Source organism: Corvus moneduloides, chromosome 8 (assembly GCF_009650955.1).
Source record: "Corvus moneduloides isolate bCorMon1 chromosome 8, bCorMon1.pri, whole genome shotgun sequence".
NCBI classification, from domain to species: domain Eukaryota; kingdom Metazoa; phylum Chordata; class Aves; order Passeriformes; family Corvidae; genus Corvus; species Corvus moneduloides.
In genome coordinates, this window is record NC_045483.1 from 23589388 (window position 1) to 23616075 (window position 26688).

General features: G+C 40.4%; 2 protein-coding genes across 9 annotated transcripts in view; both read right to left on the reverse strand.

The window, feature by feature from the left end:
* Nucleotides 1-9002, reverse strand: part of DLG5 (discs large MAGUK scaffold protein 5) — a 98052-nt gene extending 89050 nt beyond the window's left edge. For 4 of the 5 annotated variants that reach the window (XM_032115773.1, XM_032115771.1, XM_032115772.1 and 1 more), the window contains exon 1: nt 8646-9001. In XM_032115773.1, the coding sequence (XP_031971664.1) occupies nt 8646-8946 (301 nt within the window). In that variant the 5' untranslated portion in view covers nt 8947-9001. Of the gene's footprint in view, nt 1-8645 lie in introns of all 5 variants that reach the window. The other variant, XM_032115775.1, reaches the window with a different exon arrangement.
* Nucleotides 9003-13060: 4058 nt separating this feature from the next.
* Nucleotides 13061-26688, reverse strand: part of POLR3A (RNA polymerase III subunit A) — a 42926-nt gene continuing 29298 nt past the window's right edge. For 2 of the 4 annotated variants that reach the window (XM_032117036.1, XM_032117032.1), the window contains 2 exons: nt 26424-26556; nt 21916-23686 (listed from right to left, as the gene is read on the reverse strand). In XM_032117036.1, the coding sequence (XP_031972927.1) occupies nt 23538-23686; nt 26424-26556 (282 nt within the window). In that variant the 3' untranslated portion in view covers nt 21916-23537. Of the gene's footprint in view, nt 17330-21915; nt 23687-26423; nt 26557-26688 lie in introns of those variants that run through there. The other 2 variants (XM_032117035.1, XM_032117034.1) reach the window with 2 other exon arrangements.

Consider the following 26688-nt stretch of genomic DNA (forward strand, 5'->3'; position numbering starts at 1 on the left):
ATAAAAGTGTTCAGAAAGGAAAAACCAGACTGCAAATTCATGACTACTTTAAATATTGAGAAGTGAAATTAATAACTGAATTTTTTTGTTGTGCTGATGCATTTAGCTTCAAATGAAACCTTTAGATAACCTGATTTCACCACCATTAAACATGCACTTGCTCATCACCTGAAAAACACATCATCATGACCTAAATGCGAATTAACCTTCTTAAAAATTACTGCAAGTGTTCATGAAATTATGCATGAAGCGTTTAAGAGAACTTTAAAATTGAATAACAAGACTTCCTGAAAGAAGTCATTAAAACATCTGTCAATCATCTGTCAACTTCTAGTTGAAGAACTCCCAACAACTCAATCAACCCCTCCTTCTGCAAGAGGATCGTAACTGTGGATGGCAAACTCAGATTATATAAGTGCTCCAAAAAGAGCAAGATCACACAGTTACCCGAGTCTCAAAATTCCCCCTACAATGATTTTTCCACAAAAGCATGCAACAGAAGAAAGCTATACACAAGAAAACCAAATACAAACAAGAAACAGAAACAATAAAGAAGATAAATATAGTCTTATGCTTATTAAAAAACCCCATGAACGTCTATGTAACAATTTAGGCAGCAGTGCTTGGCAATTTTGATGAGGATATTTTCTACACCAACTTTATTTCCCCAACCCAAAAGTTCTGATTCTTCTACAGAAAACCATATTTATACTTGTCAGCTGGCCTGTCTCAGAAAAAGAGAATATACTTGAAAAGGGATTTTGGTGCACCAATATCTAAAGAAGATAGTTCACTTCTGCCAGGTGTGTTCACAATTCCGACTACATTTTACATGCATCCTCAAGGAAAATACCTTTCTTTCTACACCACTGCTATCTTTTCCCACACAAACTCCATTTTGAGCACTACTGAGCAGCAAACAAGCATCAGCCTCACTTTCTGAGGTACAAGAGGTACTTTGCTGATGACACTGTTCAACCCAGAGAGCTTAGTATGCAACCCCTGGATTCTGCCAACATTTGCACATGCCCAACCTGATACATATAAACGGGGATTACTCACATGCTGGAAGGTAAGCACATGAATAATAAACATGTTCGTGAATCAGCAATTATGTGCAGGTAGAATAAAAGCCAAAGCAAAAGGAGATGAGGCACAAGAGGCAACAAAGTTGTCACAAGGCATTAATAATATTAAGTGTGAATGCTCCCAACTGGATTTTTAGGAAAGCTAATTCAGAAGTAAGTTTACAGAACATTGGCTTTGAGGGTTTAGAGGTGGGGAAGAAGAGTTTTTTGGTTTATCATCCAATACATAATAAATTTTCAACTATATAAAAAGTCTGCAAAAACCAACCCCTCAACTCCCCAGCTGAAATACTTAATGGTTTTACATTCTCACTTTCTGTCTCCAGCTGCAGGTCAGTTGCATGTCTGGAAATCTTAATCACAGTGATACAGCCTACTTAAAATACAATGCCTCCATCAGAGAACTCAAAAAAAAAATTATTATTTTCTAAAATACAAAGAGCAGCTCTCCAGAACAAACATATTAACACTGTGAACAAGCAAACTGCTGAGCACCTCAACCCTTGAACTGTGAAATTAGAGGTTTTGGAAGCTGTGAGGAAGAAGAAGGTGGTGTTATATATATAAAATAGGCTGCCCTTAAATTCTTCTGACACCAGTTTGGGTAAGAAGGGCCTTCCAGTTGTAGTACGTTATTCTGGACTGCTCCGCAAGAAAAATATCCTTCAATGTTCACCCCAAGTGGCCAAGTGCTTCTGTCAGCTTCAAGGGCCATCAATTCTCACTATCATCAGCTTCTGAAGCCTGGAAAGGGTGCCCTGTGAACATCAGGCTCTCTTGCACAACAGCTGACAACAGGAGTTCCCAGAGCTAACCTTATTTGTTAGCTGCAACAGGAGTGGATGCTGGTATTACCCCATCATCATCAACACAGCTGCTAGTGCACCACAACCTGTGACAAACATATGAATATACCTACTACACATCACACATTGTGCACTGGCTGTTTTGAATTGGTTTCTAAGTAATAGCACTATGGTTCTCCTTCAATATTTTAGTAATTCTGTCTTCCACTGACAAGAATTAATATACCAGGGTATCACTGAGAACTCCAAAAAATGGCCCTTTTGGAAGAGCCAGGCTCCAATATTCAAAACTGGTCTCTTGAAAGGACAGCATCCTTCTTGTATGCTTCTATAAAGCTTCTATTTTCTAATAAAGCATTTTTGGCCTCAAGCCAAAGTTCAGCCACTGCAACCCTACCAGCTCCTACACCAGAATGATTCAGTTCTAAATTGCCACCATTCACAAAAAAGCAGCCAATGACTTGCATCTTGAAGGTCACAAATAATGTTTTACCATGGACCACTCAATATAATTCAGTAGCCTAGATGTCTCAACTTCATTACTACAGCTCTTTTCACAAGAAGTTATATGCACTAACATATTTTTCTGTCTCCATCAATACTATGAACAGTTTACATAAAGAAATGTTTTAACATTCCTATATGTACAGCATTTTAAGATTCTTCTTATGAAAAGAACCCACAACAGGTCCACACTAATACCCAAAACGTGCTGGTGACTTATCATGCTTTAACCCCAGCCAAAACAAGGACAGCACTGAACAGCTCTGAAAGGTGAAACCTCTGTCCTCAGGATTTTACAGCATAAGGAACTGTTACAAGCAATTTATCAAGACTTACTGACATCTTTCTAATGACTGGAGTTTTGAAAAAGAATGTTAATGCTAGAGAATAATAATTAAGGTAACAATTAACAGGAGCAAGGAAAACTAAAAAACAAAAATAAAGAAATAAAGGTTAAAAAACCCCAGAAAGTGGCAAAAGCAAGCAGAAAATGGGGGGAAAAAAACCCCAAATCCCAAAAAACTTAGTTCAAATTACTGGATTTGCTGAGAGAACTGGAAAGCCCAAAGTCATTATCCATGCGGTGGCTTGGTTTTCACTAGCTAGACAAGGGGCCCAAAAAAATCAGACAAACCAGGACTGGTTACAGCTGCAAGAGAACAGTGAGACTGAGAATGGTAGTTAAAACAAGTTAAAGATCTGAAACCTCTGAGACAGGCAAGCTTTAAGCTTTAACAAGTAAGTAAGGAGCAAGTTACAGAAAGCTGTTTGCTTTCCTCAGTGATCATGTCTAATTTTGTAAGACACCAAGTCCTGCGTGTGTCCAAAGCAACTTGATAGCTGGATGCACCAATACCACACAAATAGTTATTATTCCCTTTACTCTGATGAAAACAATGTCCCCGGGAGTTTACTGTGGCCAGCTTTCCTTCCACCCCCTCCCTGAGCACAGCAAAAATGTAATTGAGAACTACCACCCTTGGGATTTATGAACTACTAAAACATGCATTTCCTTCTTTGGAATTGAGAGCCTACTTCCATGAACTTACCACTATTAGACATTTCATTGGGAATACCCATCTGGACACTTGCCAGAATCTTGCTGCATTTTTTCTGCCTGGCAATTCCATGAGATACCAAGAATCTGAGATCATCAGAAGACACAGGTACTGCTAAACTACTGCTGGGTATTTTATTGACTTTAATTACTGCTCAGCACTGCTGAAGAGCTGCACTTATCCAAAGGTGACTTCTGAACATGGCCTGCTTTTTCATCAGCACGATTTAGGAAATCCTGCGACAAGGCTTGCGTAGCTACCCTGGGAACTAATAACAGGTCTGGAAAAACCCAGACATACTGCTCTACTTCTCCCACTCTTCAATTTCCAGTGACAGAAGGGAGTGTAAATTGTACTTAATTGCAAAATTGTCAGTTCAGTCCTTGAGTCAGTAAATCATGCTTTTACAATTTCTCCTTATTCTCCCCTCTCTCCTTTCCCAGGGAATGCACAGTTACAGCACTAATTATCATCTCCAAGTATTTGTACTGTCTTCTCCCTTTTCCTCACCCCAGAGCCTCCTGAGCTGCCCTTTCTTCTGCCTTGCTCCTACAGGAGAGCACATCCCACCTCCCCACGTCACAACCTTCCTCCAGACAATCTCTGAGCTCCTCATAAGCACAAATTTTCATTCCTGCTCCTTTCACCAGTCATCAGCCAACATTTTGTGGGGATCAGGCAAGAATTTCTGAGGGATGGGAAAGAAGAGACAAAATGTGGAGGTTCCAGCACCAGGTCCAAGCAGTCATGCTTCCCAGCTCTTCAAGGTCAACCCTGGAATTACTGCATTTCCTGTGGGTCTCCCGTAATGCTGCCAGAGAAGTGGGTCCCAGCTGTCCAACTCCCAAACTCATACTTACAGAGCTTGCCTTTTGTGTTTCATCTTAAATATGCTGAAAGATTTTGAAATATTTAAAAGTATACTTTGTGACTTCAAATCCCATATTGTCTGTTTTATATAGAAAGCAGAGAGAGGAAGTTGAGATAATCCCTCTAAAAAGAGGAGAAAGCTGGAACTCTTTTCCTACTCTTAAACATGCCCACATTTACTTTTTGACTGAAAATTAACACTTGATGTCTGACCAAACACGGTTAGAAAAATAGTCTTAATAAATAACAGAAGAAAAATTTTCCAAGTCAATCTACAACCATCCTCTTTCCTTCCTGCCCCTTTAAAGATCTTTTTAAATATGCAATCAATTTTGAGTTCTAAAACCTAAATTCCCATCTTGAAACTGTTAAAGAAAGCACCTCTAAAGCCTAACACATGCTCACTGACTGCAGCTGGAGAGGTACAGAAGACCAATTGCTAATACAAAAGGAAACTGTGAATCTTAAATTTTATTAACTGTGCAAGCTGTAATGAAGCTCTTGTGTTCAGCAATCTACTCAGTTTCAAGACAAAGCGCACTTCTGTAGCCCCACAAGTTTATCTCGAAAACAAATTCCAAGCTCAACAACCAAACCTGCCTTTTTCCCACCTTTTCAGTATCACAAAAATGTAAATACAAAGCTTGTTATCTGAAGCAATCAGAAGACTACAGAGTTTCCTCAGATTTCCATTCTCACCTTTTAATTACATTTAAAGAAAATACATCTTAATAGCATTTGTCACAATGAACTATATTCCATTGCATTATTGTTATGGACACTTTTTATGACACAAAATTCACACTAAAGCAATAGTAAGAATGAAACATTTTCTGGTTATCAAGATATCTAACAGACAACTGAATGCTCAGAAATACTTTATTTTCACATTAGAAAGGATATGTAATTCCATCAGGATAAGGATTTCTCAGAAGCATGATGGAGGTATTTGCCAAATCAAATATTCAATGGTAATCTATCAGTTCACTCCCAAGTAAATAAACAAAAATACTTAGCACACTGCTTCTAGAATTCATCCATGTGCAAAATACTAGGAGATTTTAAACCAGCCAAGCAACCACTCTCACATGGGCAGAGCCAATTTTCTCACAAAGGTTTACAAAGAAGTGCAATGCAGTAATCAAAGGTTTTACTCAAGGAAGAACTAAAGTCTCCAAACACAATTAAATGAAACAGAAAATCCCACTTAGTTTAGCTTCTGCTTTACAGAAGGTAATTTCCTGTTTGATTTTGCACTCAGTTTTAACCAACACTGTTGGGCATACTATGCTTTGTTTCTAATTTGAGAAAACATTTTAACATTTGTTAAAAAACATACATTTTAGTGGACAAACTACACAGTTTTAGATTTAAAATCAGCAATTAGAAGCCCCTATAGAAGACAAACGTATTTAAATGGTGACTGAACAAGGGGAAACTCTATAAAGATAAAAAAGCTCTTTGTAGAGACAGAGTGAGAAAGTCTTTCAGCAGCCTCCAGGACCCCACTTATTTCTCTTGAGCAGTCTGACCAGCTGTTTACTTCCCTCTGTGTGGCACAGATAAATACTTATAAAAGTGTCAGCTCTACATTGTCCAGCCAGTCACAAGAACTGCTGGTATAAATAACAACCTGAGCTTCCATCAGAGTTCACACATCGCCTTTTAAGTACAAAAGGAGGCAATATTTAAACTGAGAAGGAAGAAAACACAAAGCAATGGTACATGTTGCACATTATAGTGTCACGCATTAAAATGGATGAAGAAGCAGTCTACTGTAGTGAGTGGTCTGTATGCTGATTTCTGAAACTTTGAACAAAACTATGCTGCTAAATTACCTTCTCACTTCCCTCACAACAGCAGCACACTGGAAAAAAATTAGCAAACATCACTACAAGACATTTTGATTATAAATAATTTTCATCTCCAATAAGCATTTAGGGGATGTGCATTTTATTAGCCTCCTCTTCTAAAGAATACTAAAAATGATACTTTACCACTGTAAACTATCATTTTTACAAATGCTAATGGGCAATATAAAAAACTTATTCAACTCTATAGGGTCAGTCAAAGGGGTATTTAAGACATATATTTTTTGCTTTTAAGAATAAAGGCATTTTACATAACATGGACTATTTCACTTCGGTATTTTAAATACAGAATCCAACACTTCTCACTGTCCCACTTACTACTACACCCAAAAACCAAAAAGTGACTTGACACATCCACCTACAATATCTCCAGTGAAAAGGACTAAAACTCCCAAATGGCCCAAGAAGAGCAGAGGGGTGGTCAAACTTCCTACAGGGAGATATTAGAATAAAACTGATTAAAATAAAATAGCTGAATACATGTTCAAACAAGAACCTTTCTTCCACAGTTACCCTCAAACATTAACTCTTTGTATACCACATAGAGGACAAACTCACACAAAGACCAGGAATTACCAGAGGCTTTCAGTGGGCACACAAGCAGCCTCATGACTAATTACCATAACACCTCCTTAGGGGAGTAATGCTGGAATATATACAACAGTATTTGAAGGCTCAGGTACATTACCTTTCTATGGTTTATTCTTAAATAAGCTCGCTATCAGCAATCTCCTGTGAACTAATTTTTAAACATGTTTATCATAAGGAAAACAAACCCATAACTCTCAAAGCTAGCTCTTTATTACCACTGATAAATGAAAGCAATAACACTTTAAAACACATCACATAAGAGAAACATCCTTCCCCACACAGACGTTAATTTAACTCAGATTAGCCTCCTGAACACAGTCAATCAAAGAGGATATAGGTCACTTTGCCAATCAAACTACTTTTCCCTTGAGAACTCAGTGTTGTGAGACATTCTTCAATTCCAACCTGCATTTTAAAAACGAAGACTATTACTAAGTCCAACATATACTTCATTTTTTTCTACCATTTGTGTTTTACACCTTTAATTTTAAGGCTGGGGAGTGCTAGTAGCCCAGTACCATTAATCCATCTTCACAACAAGGCAAGAATGGGCATTGCTCTAACCATACAAAGCCATCATGGGTCCCATTCTGGAAGGCAGTGAGTGCCCTCATCTCCCATTGATGTCAGACCACATAATGTTTCAAGTATTGAGGTCTATTGTTCAGTCCATTTTTCCCCCATCTTGTGAGGTCCTGCCATATATTCATTAGAAAAGGCCATACACTACACTACACTGAAATAAAACAAAACCTATGACCCCCAAGCATTTGTGTTTACTGAACTCCTACCATCCACAGCATAATTCAAGTAAGGGCAGAGTACACAGCGCAACCACACATGCAAGGACTATTTTCCTGACAGAAGTAGCTCTTAAATGGCTTTATTTTCTTAAAGAAATGGTATCATTTATAAGAGTCAAGAAGCCCTCCCAATGCATTTCCTTATGTAAATAGGTAGTGACACTGTAAATCTCAAATCCAATAACAACACCAAAGAGAGACTCTGCATTTCTGAATCAGCCAACTTGCTCACACTAGATAAGAATACCTACACATCACTATAATACAGAATTACCATTTACTCCAATTTTTCATTTAGAAACAAAGCTGCACTTGCAAAGCCTTATATACTGTCACCTATCATTATTTTAAAGTTTTGGTTTGTGCACATAAAAGTAGGCTGTGACTTGTTTTGGAAGGAGGAGACTAGGGAAAGACCTGTGGATCAAAGCCCAACTTACTTAAGGACGTGTTTTACACTCAAATTCTTCTCGTCTGGATTGCAGTTAAACTAATGGTTTCCCTGTTCTAACCACCAAGAAGAGTTACAACAATATAACCTCAAACAAACAGATGGTTGTCCGGAGAAAAAGTTACAGTATTTACTCAAAGGCACATCTGCTGGAGTCCTGCCAGCCAGCCAACTCCGGCAGAGTGGCTGCAGGGGGGAGTTTCAGTTTTGCCCGGTCAAGAGGCGGCTGTGTAACACCACCGGCGTTGGTGCTCAAGGGAGAAAAGCCCCTTCGCGTTCGGTTTTCCCGAGCCCTCAGTCGACACCCGGCTACGGGGGACGGGAGCAGCCGCAAGAACCAGGCTGGGCTGGCCTCTCCAAAGGGAGGGCGCAGCATCCGCAGCACCTCTCGGGGACCAGTACCAGCGCTCCCGCCAGGAAAGAAAGCGAAAGGGTCGGAAACACAAAACAAGCATCGAGACCCCAAGCGCAAACACGGGACTTCTATTCTCCACCGGAAAAGGAGGACCCCCGCCCGCTCCCTTCCCACCTTCGGGCGGGGGGCCCCGAGGGGCCCGCGCTGCCCTCCTCCTGCTGCCGCCCCGCGCCCCGGGCCCCACTCACCGGCCGTCTCGGCCGCGGCCGGCGCCCCCGCCACGCCGTTCAGGTAGAGGATGGAGAGCAGGTGGGGCTGCGTCTTCTCCAGGGCCACCCGCAGGTCCTGGAAGTGGTCCCGTTCCTTGCCCAGCAGCAGAGCGATGAGCAGCTCGGCCTTCCCGCCGCCCGCCGCCTCCAGGTCGCGCAGGTCGCGGGGGCCGAGGGCGCCGGCGGCCTCCAGCAGCTCCACCACCTTGTCCACCTCGGTCATGGCCTGTGCCAGGCTCTGCCGGCACTGAGCGAGCAGCTCCTTGTGCTTCGGCTCCATGGCTGCTGCGGGGCCGCCGCCGGCCAAACTTCGCCCGCCCCCGGCCCCGCCGCTCCGCCACCGCCGCCCCCGGGGAGGCGCGGGCCGAGGCGGGGCGGGTGCCGCCGGCCACCCTCCTCCGGCACCCGGCGCCTCCGCAACGGCCCCCGGCGAAACTTCGTCCGGAGAGGAGGAGCGGAGCTGGGACAGGACCTGGGCCGAGGGCGGCTTTGCCTTCGCCTCTTCCTCCCCCTTCTCCAGCAGGCGGGGGGCGAGCCGCCGTCAGGGGCTGCTGCTCCTCTTCCTTCTCCGTCTGGCGCCCCGCTCGCCTCCTTTCCGCCCCCCCGGGCGGCGAAACAACTTCTCCTCCTCCCGCCTGCCCGCGGGAGGGGACCGCCGGGAGCAGGAGCTGCGGGGAGCGCCGCCGCTTCCCGGCACCCCGCACCCCCGCGGGGCAGTCAGGATAACTTCTCTCCGCCGCTCGCCGCAGCCACACGGCCGGGAGGGGGTGCGGGGAGACGGGCTCAGCTCCAGGCGCCTCCTTTCATCGGCGGGCGCACGCAGCCATATTGGCTACACAAAGCTGCCGCCTGCGCCGAGACGGGGCTGCGGCAGCGCATCGCCCGCCCCGCTCCGCGCCGCGCCGCCCGCCCGACGCAGCGGCCGTCGCTCCCCCGGCCCGGTCTGGCCCGGCCCGGCCGCCGCCCGCCCCCCGGCCGTCAGTCAGGGGCGCCCGTCGGCCCCCGTGTGGCGCGGAGCAGGGCGGGCCCGGGGAAGGACCCGCGGCGCGGCCTGCGGGAGGTTCAGCCGCTCCTCCCGCCGGGGCTCCGCCGGGACAGGACGGGGTGCCCAGCCCGGGTGTCTGGGCGGCGAGACAAAGGCGGCGCTGCCGCGCTGGGGCCGGGGCCGGGCGGGCCGTGCCCTCTCCCGGAGGCGGGAGCGGCCGCCTGTTGAGGCTGCCGGCCGTGCAGCGGCGGAGCCGGAGTCTGCACCGGGCGGCAGCTTCTGGCATCAAGGTTTATTTCTTCCCAAGCCTGGAGAAGCTAAACATCAAAATAATAGCAGACTGGAGAGGGGCTTTGTCCATTAGAATTTGCAAAAACAAAAGTTTCCAGACAAGAGATCTAAACACTAGTAATAGCTGCTGGCTCGTCTTCCCTGTAAATTTCATCAGCATTTCATGAATGACCAGAGACCAGGTAATTTACAAATAGAGAACAGATGTGTCCGTACTCAGGCGTAGCAGGAGGATGCAATTGTTTAGCAAAGAAATAGGAGAGTAACAACTTTTCTGTCTGAAATTAAATGGGCTGCCAACATCACTTGCACCAAATATTACCGTAATTTGCAAACAGCGAGGCAAACAGACTGCAAAATGACCACAAGCAGTTATCATCAAAAATCCACATTTCATACGTTTCAATTACTCTGAAAGGGCTTTACTGGTAGTGGTGTTAACCCCATGACATCAAGAAAGAACCGCAATTATCTGACAGTCTCCGGTCCAACCAACCACGTGTCTTATTTAGTATCCAGAGACCTGGACTCAGTGAGGTACAAGGGGAAGCCTTTGTTCCCTACAATTTCCTGTTAACACACCGATTGGGAGAATTCAGGTGCTGAACTGATCTCAAGCCACTTTATGTAGCTCAGTAGATGATGATTTCTCTCATGTGAAAACGCCTTGGGTTACGTGCATAATTGCGCTGTGGATTCTACTTCTGGTGAAGGCAGATAGAGAATAAGAGGTCTTAGGGATTTTTCTTAAGTCATTATTTACAACAATACTTGAAACTATGGGGTAATTTTGAAACAAGTATTTTCATGTTTGGTCAATTCATTGTTATTTAATGCTCTTGTAGACTAATTTCTTCTAATTTTGCATCCATGGTTTTCTAACAACTTTCTTTGCTATACAAAATACACAGAGATTACCTTTGTTGTCTAATGACTACTCTTACAAATGCCTGCAAACGACGTTAGTTCTAGTCTATTTGAATTTACCAGAAAATCTGTCTATATCTCTCTAGTAAGTTGGGCAGTTTACCCAGTAAAGTAATTGTACATTCCCTAAGTACTAGTTAACACCAGTGTGCATTAATTGTTGGCTTCACAGCACCGGTAAGAAGTGAAAGCTGCCTGGTGTCACCCACTCACGCAGACCTCCCCCAGCCAGTGCCAAGACAGGTCCCTTTGTGCCTGCCACAGGACATCGTGCAATGGAAAGCTTTTGGAAGGCACATGCACAGGAAGACTGAACAAAGATTGCACAAATTATTCAAATACGTCCTTTTTTTAAGACTTTCTAATGTCAACTAATCTCCTTTAACAACATTATTTTATTGTGTATTTGCTTAAATAGTTTCCTGTAAAGGAAAGGAAACATGCCATCAAATTTCATTACGAGGCATTATCTTAAGAGCCATACTTCAGGTCGATGCAGCAGTTCTCTGCTACTTGAAGTAATAAAGACAATCTTGGTTTCTGTTCTCTGCCTGATTGGGCACTGAAGCGCACCTTTCACCAGCGGTTGCAGTAACACAGGAATGGCATCGCTCAAGCAGGGCATAATGTGGCTATCTTGAGTCTCATTTCAAAATCTAGAGGGAACTGTACCTTGGCAAGTGTTTGCTCTGGATACTTCTTACTCCTGCCTTTCCCAGAAGTTTGTCTTAGTCCTTTGCCTTCTCTTCAAACTAAAACATTCATCTTCTCATGGTGCATTGCCTGCCCCACCTTTTGCCTGCACATCCACATTGCTTGTTGCCCTTCTCAGGTAGTGCCAAGGTAGCAGGTAAATCCCTGATGTACCAGGTTTCTTTCTTTCTGGCAATGCAGTTTCTACCTTTTTATCATATCTGAGTCTCCAACACTAATTTTTCTTGCAAATGGCATGTCTTGGCTGTCAGAAAAATTCTGATAAATTTCTCCTTGCTCAGATGTCTCTTCCATGGGTCCAGCTGTCAGACACTTGCCTAAGAAGAGGGACCTTGCTGTTACCTTGCTTACTTTAACTCAGTGTAGACCTTCTCCAGCAAGTGCAAGGGAAAGTCTTCGTAAGACTTAGTTATACTTTGAAGACTCAAATTATGAAATGGATGCAAATTTATTATGCCAGAAGTTTATACAGTGACCCAAATTCAGATCACTACAGTACCCCAGAATGTTGATATTTCCTGATAAGACACCCTTTAGACACATCCAGGCTTTAAAGCAGGCTTCTTATACTCATTTTAATGGAACTTTTCATCAGACAATAGTCTTCTGTGCAAAATTAGCTGTCACTCCTCAAACATTTCCTCCTTTTCTGCACCTGCCTGCATACTGCTGCCCGAGTCACAGCAGCAGCTCTGTTGCTGTAGGTTTGTGTGGATACAAAAATTCTCTTAGCAAGAAATTTTCCTGCTTCTTTCTAAGCCCGTGAGATACTTTTCTCTCTCATAAAGATATTTGCAGAAGTTCTGTAAACTATGAACACTTGTGACCTTGTAGAACTATGTTTATGATACAGTAGAAAAATATTTTGATGTTTTAGGATTCCAGCCAATCACCCCAGGGGGGGTGGCTGATCCTTTGTCCAATTAGACTATGAAGAAAGAAGTCTAGAAAAGAGTTTGTAAAATAATTAAATAAATCAATCTTGCTGCACAATTCCTGCCTGCTGGATCTTCTCTCCTCCCTACAGCTGTGGGATACAATAATAGGTTTGCTGGTAAATCCCCTCATCGAAATCATCAGTTTGAACCAATCACAGATTCTAATGGCCAAAAGTAGAGAATTTACTTCAAGATTTGAAGATTTTTAAAATTATTTTTAAATATACGGGAGACATTTCATTTGCTTTTTGGTACTGGAGCCCTTAGAACACAGATCTTCAGGCAGATGTATGCTAGAAATGGCTTCGTAACAAAAGCTACGCTTCTCATGTAATCATATGATTCAAGCAACTGTGGGTTTAGAGAACAATATCGAGAGATTTACTGTAAGGTAATGGAAGGAAAGTTATGCAATCTCCAAGACAGGTATATGAAAAATACAAGTAATCACCAAGTTAAGATTAGAGCTCTTTAGGTACAAAGTGAACAGCACAGAGACTTTGTCATGGATGTAATACAAAATACTAGCAGCTAAGCAGTTCTCAACAGAAGCTTATTTATTCAGATTAATGTAACTGATAGACAATTAACTAGCATTTGCAGGACAGGAAGGTGCTGGTTTAATATGCCAGCAGATCAAAGGATCTCATTTAGCCATTAAAAAAACCTCAAAACCATAATGTGAGCAGTCTGGGCAGTGCCCAGGGAAAATATTTCACCCGGCAGTATCATCTCCAGGAATGGGCTATGGCCATAAATTCTGAGATCCTCAGAGCTCCTGCTGAAGCTGCAGACTGAAGGAGCTGCTGTTGGACACTCACAGAAGCACAAGGATCATTTGTCTTCCCAAAAATGTGTAACTGTGAACTCCAGGAAATGGTTTAGCTCTTTCTTCACTGAACTTCTGTGACAGACTGTATGAGGGAAAGCAGACCAGAGGATCATATTGCCTTTTTTTGTGTTTTTTTTTTTCTGTAGCCATAAAACTCACCAGTCACTTCATCTTGTACTATACTAGGCAGTTTTCAGATAAAAATTATTGTGGTCTTTTCCCACTCTGGGCAAATTAAAATGAAGAAGATGAGACAGTTATTTCAGTCAGCTTCAACAGAAAGAAAATACCCCGTTTGCTGAAGTTTTTAGATTCTCCCCGGGCTGTTAAAAAAGCAAATAAAAAACTTGTTTTACTTAATCAACTTGTTAAAAGAGAAAGAAAAGGCCTTCCTCAGGGGCAGAATAGCTGGCAGGAAGGGTGTTTGTTTGTTTGGGGTAGGGAGGGGAGAAGAAAAGGGTAGGTAAATCATCTCCTCCTGGAGCTGTGAATACACACAATCACTTCTGTTTCTCAACTGCTTCCAAAAACAGGCAGCAAAAGAAAACCAGAAACACTATGGAGGCACACTGGCGTCGATCCTGCAGGGGGGGTGAAAGTTTCAGCTTTTGTAGGGAAGACACTCTGCAAGCAAACCCCAAGTACCCATCTGCTTAGGACAGACCAGGGGGGTGATTTAATTTTCTTTGGGAGACTGGGTTGGCTTGTGATGTGGTTAACTTCTATAAGCAAGCAGATGTTAAACAGCTCTTTCAAAGCTGTTTTCTTGAAGTTTGTTATTGGTTCAGTTTCTAGGTCAGTTTTCAAGTCAAGATAAGAGATTATTTATACCAATCATTTGCTTTTACTTCTTTAAGCACTAATGGGGAGATAAAAGCAAATGGGTGCCCTAAACACCCACGGGCAACTTCTATAAACAAGCCATGCACAAACTGGGAGCTCATAAGAACAAAACCCAAACTGCAGTTGAAGATATTAAAATGTAATAGTAAGGATTCCAGAGACTGCCTCAGCACATTTTCACCATCGTCATTGGTTTTCTGTCAGCAATGAGTATTTTCAAAGTGGATTTGAATCTAAAGGCTCTTGAAGAAGGAAAGGCATTTCCTTATGTTCCATCTCTCAGCTCTGCTAAGAATTACGTATCTCCTTGTAACAGCAGGTAGTTCCCCTGCTCACTGACATACAAGGGTTTAAGAGTTGAATCCTTGTCGATTACAAGGTAAGTTTTCCAGCGACTCCAGGGGCAGTGCTTTGATTGTGGCACAACTGAAAGAAAACGGTTCCTGATGCTGAAGAAAAGTCAATATTCCTTGAAAATTCCAGAGTAGTCCAAGTATCTCTAGTCCAAGCCCAAAGAGCTCCCTGAGACAATGGAGACAGGTGTGCATGCAAGTCTGGTTCTCTCTGTTTCTCTAGATACCATGCAACACCTGTCTTTCCACACATACCTGAAGAGCTCATCCCACAGCTCACCTATTTTGTAATGCTTATGCTAAGGGGAAAACTGCTACAGAAAACAGAGGTGGCCGCCCATTTCCTAAAAATCCCCAGAACCCAGCAGATCCACATTTGAGAATGGACCAATACTCAGAAGTGGTTGGACTGCAAAAGCTTGTTATGCATGGAAGAAGATAAACAGGATTGTAGGGAGCTAGAGGGGATTATTATTGCTTCATAATGAATGCTCTAGCATTCTGAATTCATCTGGTTTATGATACAGGAGAAGCATTTCTAGTGTACTTTCATTAATTGTGCAGTTTTACAAGTGCCTGTGAAAACCAGGCAAAGGTAGATGGTCAAGACGTTGAAAAAGATGCTCGACTTGCAGCAGATCCTGTGTGTCATACCCATAGCTAAGACTTGAACTGCCACTTGACAGTGATACATGGATTTCTGTTTACATAAGTACTGCATAAATTCCATATGCTTCTAATTTGAGAAGGCATTTTTACTTTTAACATTGCAGGATAGTCCTTGGGCAGGAGAGGGAAATGATTTTTGTAGGAGGTAAACACAAAACTGGGATGACAGCGAGAATAAAGCCAAAGAGAAACCCTTGGACAACTTGCTGTAGTCAATTTGCTCAGGCGAAGCAGACCGTGGGCCAAGATGCAGCTTAAGACTGAGGAGTGTTTAAAATTACAAAAATACTGGACTTAACTAAAATCAGTTCTGAAAACAGCGTGAAATGAAGTAACTCCTAAATTACACTCTCATTTAAAAGGCAAAAGTAATACAGTCTCTGCTCCAGCCTACATGCCTTGGAGGGATGGGAAAGCCATCAGAGAGTTCCAGAATGAAATAATGTCTCGGCTTGGCACAGTGGCAGCTGCATTACCAGCTTCCACAAGGTTTGGTCATACAGTTTAGAATGAACTACAGATCTTCAACCTATCTGTATTTTTTCCCCTCATAACACAAATGTAAAAATTAAACATTCAACAGTTCAAGTTAACCAGTATTTTTTAAAGAAAAATGCTACAAAAATAATTTAGAACTTAAGTTATTATAAATACCAAGATTTGTCAGAATTGAACAACAAACAAACAACTCCCAAGACAAATAGAAAATCCCCACCTCGATATTAAATGGAAAAGAGCATATCCAGCATGGCCCAGAATAAGGAGAAACATCTGAGACAAAGTCCTGAGTGGCATGGAAGCCTTAAAAAGGATTTAGGTTAAAATGGTTCTTTTTAAATCAAGTCTGCAGCAATGATATTTAGAGAAGTGTTGTTCCACTGTTTGCAACTTATAAAGATGCATTAACTGGTGGGAGTTTGATGATAGAAATATTTAATATAATGCATATATCAAAGCTCATCCAGTTCTGCTGAGTTCTCTAATTGGTTTCCAGGGGACTTGGATTAAGCCCCAGTTTGGTAATAAAAAGACTGTGCAAAAGAATAACCGAAATAAAAAGTCTCCAAATCTGCTAAGGATATTCCATGAAGGATAAATACACTTCATCAGCAAGGCAAACCAAATATTATCCTTTTTACCATGGGCTATTTGTATTTTTAGAACTTTTTTCTCTTAACTCACCTTCAGAGCTGCCACCCTCCCCTTCCAAGAACATTAATGGAAGCCAAGAGCTTCACTGCTTTGCCCTCTCCTTTTCCAGGTGAAGTCAGTGTCTATCTTGCAGCTGACTTCAAGAGCACCAACTAGCCTTTTTTGACTTTCTTTGGAAGATGAAAGAATAAAAAGAACTATACACAGCAGATGCTAATCACATTCTTTAATCCACACATCCTGGCAATGCTATTTACTACGTACTCCATATAACATGGATGTTTTCACAAGCACAGCCCCTTCACTCACCTTGATGGCTTTATCACAACCATGTTGCTCAGGAGAGACTATTATAACTTAATAGTCTTTAACAGACTGAATCTAAAGTACAGAGATTCTAAAGATTTCCCCAGGTCTTTTATGTCTGTGGCAGCAACAGTTAACTGATTCTACATGTACCAACTACTTCCCAAACTGCTGTGCTGCTCATCTTTCCCCATACTTATTTTCAACAGAATACACAAAACCACAAGCAAGGGAAAAGACATCTGTGCCAGCTAAGTAGGAAGGCTGAAGAAGAAAGCAGAAACAGGCTAAAGACAAAAGTAAGTGGAGATCTAAAGGGCAAAATACAGTTTTTAGTGCTGACAAAGAGCCACAAGAAGCAGGGATGCCTTTCATTTCGGAGTACAAATATATTCCCTCACATAATAAGGTCATTTTTTTTTCAAAAGTTACTTGACCATAGCTGTAATTTTGATGGCAGTAAATTTCCACATCCAGATGTGCTGAGATGTTTCTTCCTTGAGTGGTTTAATTATCCTCCAGGCAAATGTTCACGGTAACCTTGCATGGCTGAGCTGAATCCAGCCAGTGGCACAGTATGGTTGACATAGCACTGCTGCAGGGAAGCAGTGTCACCAGCAGTGACAGTCACTACGGGTCCAGAAGGGAGGAATCTGTGGAAGAAACGAGGACAAGGAGACAGAAATAAATGCAAAGGAAACTGGAAAATGCACAGCAATAGCGTAAGTCAGAAGAACTATACATCTTCCGAAAAATAAAAGTTTAAAGAAAGTCTTTGATGTAACTGGAAAATATCTGCATGAGTAGAAAATCTGGAACAATGGCATATGGAAAAGTTATTGTGTGGGCTTGCCAAGGTACCCACACACAGAGCAGACATTCTAGCATCACTGGATCGGAAAAGTGCAGGGATCAGGGCAGAGTAAGGGGTGAGGTGTGTCCTTCCTTCCTTCCCATGAAGGAGATCCCCTACCCACTGTGCCCTTCAGAAATGAGTCACACACTGTCAGTGCTTCAAGCCTGCACCATGACATGGCCAAACTATCCTCATCACTCCAAACACAAACAGTATTTTACCATGGGGATGCTGTCAATCAACCTGAGCCAAAGAATCCCCTGCCTGTGACACACCAGGATGAATCACACCACATTAATCAATTCCCAGAAACCAACAAACCCTGGAATAATAAATCAAGAAAAATAATTTCAAAGTCTCACAACTAATTCTGACATTTTCTGGGACTCTTAAAGTTTACCAGCACAATTTCACTATTGCTTTTGCATTTCTTGGCAATTAATTTTCTTTATTTTGCTTTTAAAAATCCACACAATTTAACACTTAATAGGGATGCACACTGAGAAAACTGTCATACGTATCAAAAGATTAAGCAACCAACCTACATTTTCACAAAAAGGAGAATAAAATGCCTGTGGTTAATAATCCAGGCACCTGCTGCTTTCACAACAGTTTCATTGCTGGCCAACACTGTCTCCACCTGACAAAACACCACTATCATGGAGAAGAACTTGGACTGAAATCTTGATGGTACGGTACCCCAGCTTTCTGAAAGCCACAGTCAGAGAGACACTTGCATGTCCTCTTTTACCCATGGACTAAAATTCCTCTGCACTACCTGGTTCTGAAACCAACATAAAAATTAAGACAGTTTGCAATGAATGTCTGCCATCACAGCGCTACAATCAACAGAAATAACAGAAAAACCAACATAGAATAGCTTTCCTTTACAGACTTCAGTGAATTACCCATCTGCTCCTCACAGATGTTGTCACCTCTCTTCCAGGAAGAGACACAACGTAAGGAATGTAACTGATGTAATTTCTGTATCTTGTCCCAGTAGCAGGACTTACATATTACTAAAAACTCCTCAGATAAGGATTTTCTAGGAACATTTCTGATCTAACTGCAGGTATCAACATATTTTAAAAGATTCCTATTCATCTGCTAATTATAGCTATGATCTTCCACATGAGCTGTACCAGAACCCACCAGGAACAGCAGTTTTTACACTTAACAGTAGCAATCACTGTAGTTCAGCAGCTGTAATTATGCACAGTTGGTTGATAGAGCTTTATAACTAAACAGATACAATACCTGGAGGAATTAATTCGGAGTTATTGCTCATTATTAAGTCACCCACAAAATGAATGATGATTTAACTATAATTTGTCACAGCCACTAACAGCAATCCCCAGGACAAATAACAAAATCTTAGTTCTCAGGAATGAATACCTGTCCTTTTCCCAGCTATTTCCAGTACTTCACTAGGACTCCTTAAAGAGATTATGAATATCTGTGCGTCACTTTATCCAGCTGCTATGTCTGTTTCTTCCCCAAGCAGATCTGAATTTCTACACTGCTTCCATATACCCCTGCTTATTTTTGCATTTCCTGTCTTTTCTGCTTTCTTCCCTTTATCCTCATATATAACATCAGTCCTATCTACTGTCATTGCTTCCAAAAGGAGCATGCAATTATTCCTGATCCTGCAGGCTTGGATTCACAGGACAGACTCTTTAGATGAAGAAACACCTTTTAACATCGGATACACACAGTGGCTTCACTCAGAAGTAACTGTAGTGGTTGAGGCAATGCAGCATCAGAGCAGCTCATGGCCCACAGAACCCCTGAGCACAGCCAGCCAATACCAGATTCTCACCACCGTGATTTGAGTCACAGTAAGACAGGAACTAACAAACTATGGGCACGCTTGTAGCTTTCAGACATTCAAGTGGAGGTCATCTGTCATAAATCTTGCTGGTTTCAGCTGTCTATACACAGAGAAGACCACCTGTTTCCTATTATTTCCAGTCCTAACCATTGGTCTCTTGCATCGATCAGCATCACCTTTAAGTGTTTTTAATGCAGCCTTGCCTTGGAGTTGAGCAGCAGCTGAAGGATGTGAGATACTCCCCAGCCAGCTGCCAGAACTTCATGCTTCAGAGCAGCTCTCAGAGCTGGATTTCAGTGCTGGAAAGACTGACTGCAGATTGGAACAATCACGGCTGCATGGAAAATGCTGCCACAAAAGACATGTCCCCACTCACTGCAGATTGGCTGTTCTATCACTTCCCAGGGGCAACTCACTGCATCCTTTTAGGAGTGACTATAGCCTTTACTTAAGTACTGCTTTTTGCTTGTTGATTTTTTAAGCGAGATAGACAAAATATATGCAAGTGAAAATTTTACTAATTAATGAAAAAGCATATGTGGACTCTGCTTTCTCCTTCTTAAGAAAATAAATTCCCTTAATTTCCTTCCTCATGCACATCACTGTAACAGGTAACTTTCCCTCTTATAGTTACATTTCAGTCCTGATATTGCAAAAAAACCATTTTTAATAGAAAAAAAAATAAAGAAGCTACCCAAATACTTCTTTTCTCAAAAGAAAATGCTGCTCTCTAGTGGAAGATGATGATATATGATCTGGTTTCATTAAGAAGGAATGTTTTAAAATTTTCATTTTATCAGTTACAGGAAACTTTGATTCATTTTCACAAGCACTGAAACACCAAAGTAGCAGGGCTGGTTTGTTTTCTATGAGTCTTTCAGATCAGCCTGAGAGATTCTGGTATTCATTCTTCAAGATAAACTGGCTATGCATTTGTATCAGTACCATAATCACATGCAAATAACCTGCCAAATACTGATGCATTAAAATATTAACATATCTTATAATATGGTCCTTTTTAGTTTTTCTGTTCTTAGACAATATAAAAATAATAGGCCAATTTTGCTTATTTTCTTATGTTTTTTCCCAACATATTTAATTACCAACAGACTTTCCTAGGTCTGAATACAAAGCTTAGCCAACCACTTCAAAGATAGATTTGTTACATGCACAGAATAATTCAGGCAAATATGCAAATACTAAGAAAATCTGTATCCTGTTTGCTATGGGTTTCTAAAGACATTTCAGTCTGCAAGCACAGTGATACAAAATTGAGGAATTCCTGTTGCAGTGGTTCCTTCAACTTATACTGAAACAGTGACAATTGGTCAGAGGTCAAGGAATATTTGTCCTGCAACAGCCAAATTTTTTCCTACTTGCAGTTAACTTATAGAACACAGCATTCATATGCTTTCATTTTCTTTTTTATCTTTAAGCATAGATAATCAAAAATGGAAATAGCCTTCTATACTAAATTTATTCAAGTTATGGACCAAAGCAGCACAATTCTGGATTTACTTCCAACTTTCCATAGTCAAACAGGAAACCTATATAGCATGTGCAGCTGCTTTCTTCTCTCTCTGCAGATAAGAGACGTGTGTGAAGTAGTTTCCTGATAAACACACCAAGAAAGTACTTCATTTTATGAGTTTAAATTTGTTTTAAAACAGATGGAAAAATGAAGATGAGAAAGCAGCATATGGATATTTGAAAACAAATTGATTTCTTGAAAATTTACACTTAACTAATTTCAATTAGCACATTAATTACAAAATAGAGGAAAATGTGAAAAATAGTGTTTATTTTTAAAAAATTAAACCCAAAATAAGCTAAAGAATTTACTAAAAATGTAAATTTTATTATTCCAAAGTTCCATTTCTTTACTGTTAAAACTAACCCTTAAGAAAAAGCTGCTTACGAGTGAAATCCAACAGCTAATTTGTTTACTGACTGCACAGAGAGCTCAAACAATAATTACTAATTCAGAGTGCTCTTGTAAACAATCTATTTTTGGTTGAAACACTCATGAGGCTCAGAGCATGATCTGAGGACAAGACAGAGTGACTTTAAGCAAGATAGATTTTATATTACTTATTAATTTACGTTGTAAATACCTGAGATTTAAGTTTAAATAATTCTCAATTGTCTTACTAACTAAGCAAATAAAGGAAATGGAGGTTATCTCATCCATAAATTAATTATGCAGAAATATAATACACCAATAAATAAACACAAGGTTTCCATATTCTTTACCTCTGCCTCTTTTTATTGTCATATTTAAGACAATGATAAAAGATGTAATTTAATTTTTACTTTTAAAACATACAGGAGAGTGAACCCACCATTTAAATAGCTCATTTCTCTATATTTACAAAACACCAAAACCACACAAAACAAAACAAAACAAACAAAAACCCCAAACCAACCAAACAAAAAAAACTAACCAAACAAAAAGAAAAACCCAAAACCAAAAAACAGAGAACAAAAAAACCCCCCAAAAATGGAAGAAAGAAAGATGTGGTTATTTGTTCCAATACAAACTCTACCCATTTGACCTTGGGAAGAATCTTTATTCAGAAAAATGCCAAGCACTATCAGTAGAATTTCCCATGATAAAACAAAGTACTGAACCACAGGAAAGGTTTATGGGCTCTCTCTCCATGAAGCCCCTACTCATGTTAAATTTACAACTTGAAAAAGAAATAGACAAATGAGTAAGTGGCAATCTCACTGAGATCACAAAGAAAACTTTGATTTATTCTGAAATTTCTATTACTAAAACAGAGATAGCAAAATATATGTAGTTTTTAGAGCAGATAATAAATGCACTACATTCTCCATCTTCACCCTGCCAAAATCTAGGCAGATGTAGATCTTAGCATCATTCTGAAAATATAAAATAATTTGAGAATAGCTATGTTGAATTTCACATGAGATCTTGTCTGCATGGATCATGAATTAAAAAACAGACACAGTGGCACTTTAAGACTTAAACCAGTAGATTTACAGTCTCTGAATGTAGCCTTACACTTTTCTTGGACATAAAGCCAAAATGCAGCACAAATGTGTTCACTTTCAAATGCTAGAATACTCAGCAGTCTGCTTCTACTTCATGAGGGCACAATTTCTGCTTTTTTCTCTACTTCCTTGACCCATGTCATGAGCACACTGAGTATCCAAACACTGCTGACAAAACAAGAAGGTACTTTCCCTCCTTAGCACCACAGTAAATTTAAACATACTACACTGAAATGATTTGAGATCTATATTCATTCTGAAAACTGCTTTAGTGGACTAAATCTAAAAATACTTCCAAATTATTTCACGGCAATGCATAGAAACAGCATCCGCTTCAATTTCTACTTTATATAGTAAAATAAAACTAGGTTGTTCAGATGATCCTGCTCAATTATGAAACTTTCCCTAAACTAAGACTACTCTAAGTTACTGATTCCAGCAGTTAGACAGTTGCTGTCATATGAAAAGCTATCTATAATTTGCAATATTCTTACAACAGTCTTCTCAGAACTTAGTAGCATCCACAATGTGCAGCTTCTTGTAGATATGGTCCCAAAACAAAATCCTGGGGAGGAAAAGAATTTAATGGATAATAACTCAGGATAAAGAAAAACCAATTAAAACTACCAAAAGCAAAGAGCAAGTATTTCAAACACTTTGAACAGCACTCCTGAACTCACTATGAATTAATCACAGACTCAGTTTCAGCTTTCTGAAGTTCCTGCTCTTAACAGCTGTAGACTGACCTCTGCAGCTCCTGTTGAAAGGACATATCCAAAAGTGCTCTGGGCAAGCTCACAGAACTCTCTTGCAATTTTCTTTTTTTTAGTAAAAAAAATCTGAATACACATGTAATAAATACTGAGTTAATAACAGCTTCCACCCATTAACAGTAATAGAAAAAGCAAACACTATCACATGAAAACGTTTCAGGTGAAATCTACTTTAAATTTATTTCCACTCTTTGGTGCACTCTTTCCTTTCAGGGTCTGTACTAAAAACAGGTGGTGAACAACTGGGCAATTCTTTTGATAGTATTTAACTTACCAATTCACTGCTATTGAGACACATAGAACTGATAATACACTTTTCTTAATTTAAATTATGTTTGCTTACTATTTCTTGGTTTACTATCTTGTTTTATGTCCAAGTGCTACGTAACAATGGGAATGTGAAATTCATTATGATCAAATATCAGAGGCCGCCTGGGAGGGGTTGATTCTTTGTCCGCTTTGTGTAACAGTTTAAAGAGTCCTGTTCCAATATTCATTGGAATTCCCATGATGATACACTCAGAAACACCTAGGAAAAAGCCAAACAAACACAGTGAACATTTGAACAGTAAGGATTTACAAAACTATTTTCATTTGCCCATTCCGTTATGTGTTGCCTACAAAATCTTGAACTTCACAGGTAAGGACCGAGGCCCCTTCACTTGACAAAGTTAAATGTCACGGTCATCAGACCAGTATGTTACTTAAACAGCATTAAATTCTACAGGAAAACCTCAACCTAACCTAGACGTCTCCAGTAATGAAAGCCCTTCAGAAGGTTTCCTTTTGGAGAAGACATATTCCATGCAGTGCCTGTAGCAGAAGATGCAAGGCAAACTTACTTCATGTTAATTCTCTGACTCAGTGCTAAGGCTTCAGTCAAATCTGGCAGGGTTCCTTTGAAACCTCCCCAAGTTCCCAGTGAGAAAGGCACAGAAGTACTTGAGCTTTAACACTTCTGGCATTTTCACCACTCAAAAAGTGCTCATTTTGAACTGAAGATTGAGTCTATCCCAATGATTTTTGATGGTTGTAACATTTTCATCGCAATGTGCTGACACATTTATATTCCAGATCTACCAATGTGCACAACTTTTCCAAAGAACGTTCCACACTCAAAGCAAGCTCTCAGATACCAGTGTTTCTCTCTCAGCATACTGTTATGATCCAAATGACATTTCTGCATGTTCTCATGTCCTAGATAGTCCTTCACATAAATGTTTAAGAAGGTAACAATAAATAGCTGTACCTTTGAATGCACAAAGGGTGAAATACATTTACTCAAAATTCTGGCAAGGCATGATTTGTAATTTGAATGTATAGGAATGAAGAGTCTGTATTTTTGCTCTTAGACCAGTGCTGCATTTCTACATTATTTGCCAATAATATGCTCTTAAAAATCTTGTGCAAAAGATAACTTTCAAGAGGTACTGTAGATTTAGGCCCCTACAGCACACACGTTACAACAGATAAAGGAAATACCTTTCTTACATCTACCAAAGAAACCTTCCCTGCTTTTGCACAATAATCTTTCAACCTGAGTCTACCACTGAATCATGAAAACTGAATTTAGATTTTGTACATCCCTATTCACTTGCAATATTTCCACATACACAACAAGAAGCCTTCCTCCCCACCTCCTTTTTGCCTCACGGACCAAGTAGTAAGTCAGGCAGCTGCACAGAAATTTTTCACACAAGCAAGCCAGTATCATCTCTTCAGTTTTGGTAAGCAGACAACAATTGCTGTTTTCTCCTGCATTTCCTTATTCAAACTAAAATATTATATAGGAGGCGACATCAAAATACCTTTGGTTTTCACATTATTCAAAACAGGATTTTACCAGCTCAGAGGGGACTTAAAGAACACATTTTCTTTTCCTTACTGTCTAGGACTGAATCATTCTCAGAAAGGATCTTTGCTTTAATCGTGGGCAAATTATTAAAAAATTAAAAAAAAAAAAAAAAGCAGGAAATTAAATCCCACTCATGTGGAATGCTGGAGAGCCAGAAGTGGCAGAGTTCTCAAAATACAAGCTAGTAATACACAGATTCCAGTGATTCAGAAAATACTGTGCACAAAGCACTGTTTGAAACTGGCTACACTAAGACTACCTAGACATACACAAAACCCAGTAAATTTTAACATAACACATGCATATTTCTGCATTTCATTAGCACCCAGAAACTTCCAATGAGCAATTCCAGCTCCAGGAGGGTAGGTATTGCATACACAGATCTTGAAAAGGGTGAAACCTGCTTGACTTCTTTTCTCTGTTTAACCTATTAGACAGACTTTTTAACAATTCAGTCCCAAAATGCATATAGCTTAAAGGAGAAGAAAATCTGATTGAGGGCTAATGGGGGCAAAGGCATTAAAAAAACCCAACTAATTCCAAATATTAGAGCACATGGCAAAAATACAAAGTAAAGAGACAAACAGAATACCAGAACTCTTTTAAATGAATATTCTGTTTGCTGAATGTATGTGGGCATGCATACACTTGTGGATATGTAGCCATATATTTTCAAAATTTACAGATTCATTCATGAATTCAGTAAGATGATTCAGTGGATGCTAATGAACTTAAATTTAAAACTGAAGAACAGATACCTTTAAAAAGAAATTTCTGACAACAGAAACTGTTCTGTTAAATGATAAACAAGACTTCTAATTAAAAAAACAAAGACCCATAATTTTCATCTATTTAGATTAGAACTAAATGAAGAAGTCAAGAACCTAGCCTTTCTGCTTATTTCTAGGTATCAGTGCCAAATCACCTAAGCAATCGGTAACAGTGTAATCTTCAGCTAGGCTGAGATGTACCTGTCTTCCTACTTCTTAGCAGGAATGAAAATGAAACCTAAATACTGAGTGAGGTACTAAATTTATTCATCAGCTCTAGGTGTTGAAGATACACAAACATTTCACAATAGAAAAAAACAGAACTAGTGATAGTGGGACAAATTTCCTAGTATTTCACTGAGATCTAGCATGAGAAGTAAAACCAAATTACCCAAAGTGTACTTTAAGAAACATCCAGCAAATATCCAACTCACTTGAAGATCTCAGTCAGAGATTAGAAGTAGAGAAACATACACCAAACTTCTAGGACCGAGGGGGTCCTAGAAGATGGATGAGGCTCAGACCTGAAGTTTTTGACATACCACCTGAACAGGAAGCTTAACAAAGCAAAACTCCAATGCTTTGAAGAAGTTTACAGATGTTGGGTAAGGACCACAAACTGCAGACTTTGCAATACCTACCACAAACAGAATCCTTCTGTCCAAAGTAAGCAGCATCAAAGAGATGGTCAGCAGTCTTCTCAAAAGAAGCCAGCATCAACACACTTTCCTTCATTTTTGCCAGTCCAAACCTGGTAATGCCCAGCACTTCACCCTTGATTGATGGAAAAACCCAAAGAGTAAGCCCAAGTAAATAAATATACTATCTATAATAGAGAATTGTCATAAGACATTGCTTTACAGTTGAACATCCTGAAGTTTAATAGTTTGATAGTAATCAATATTT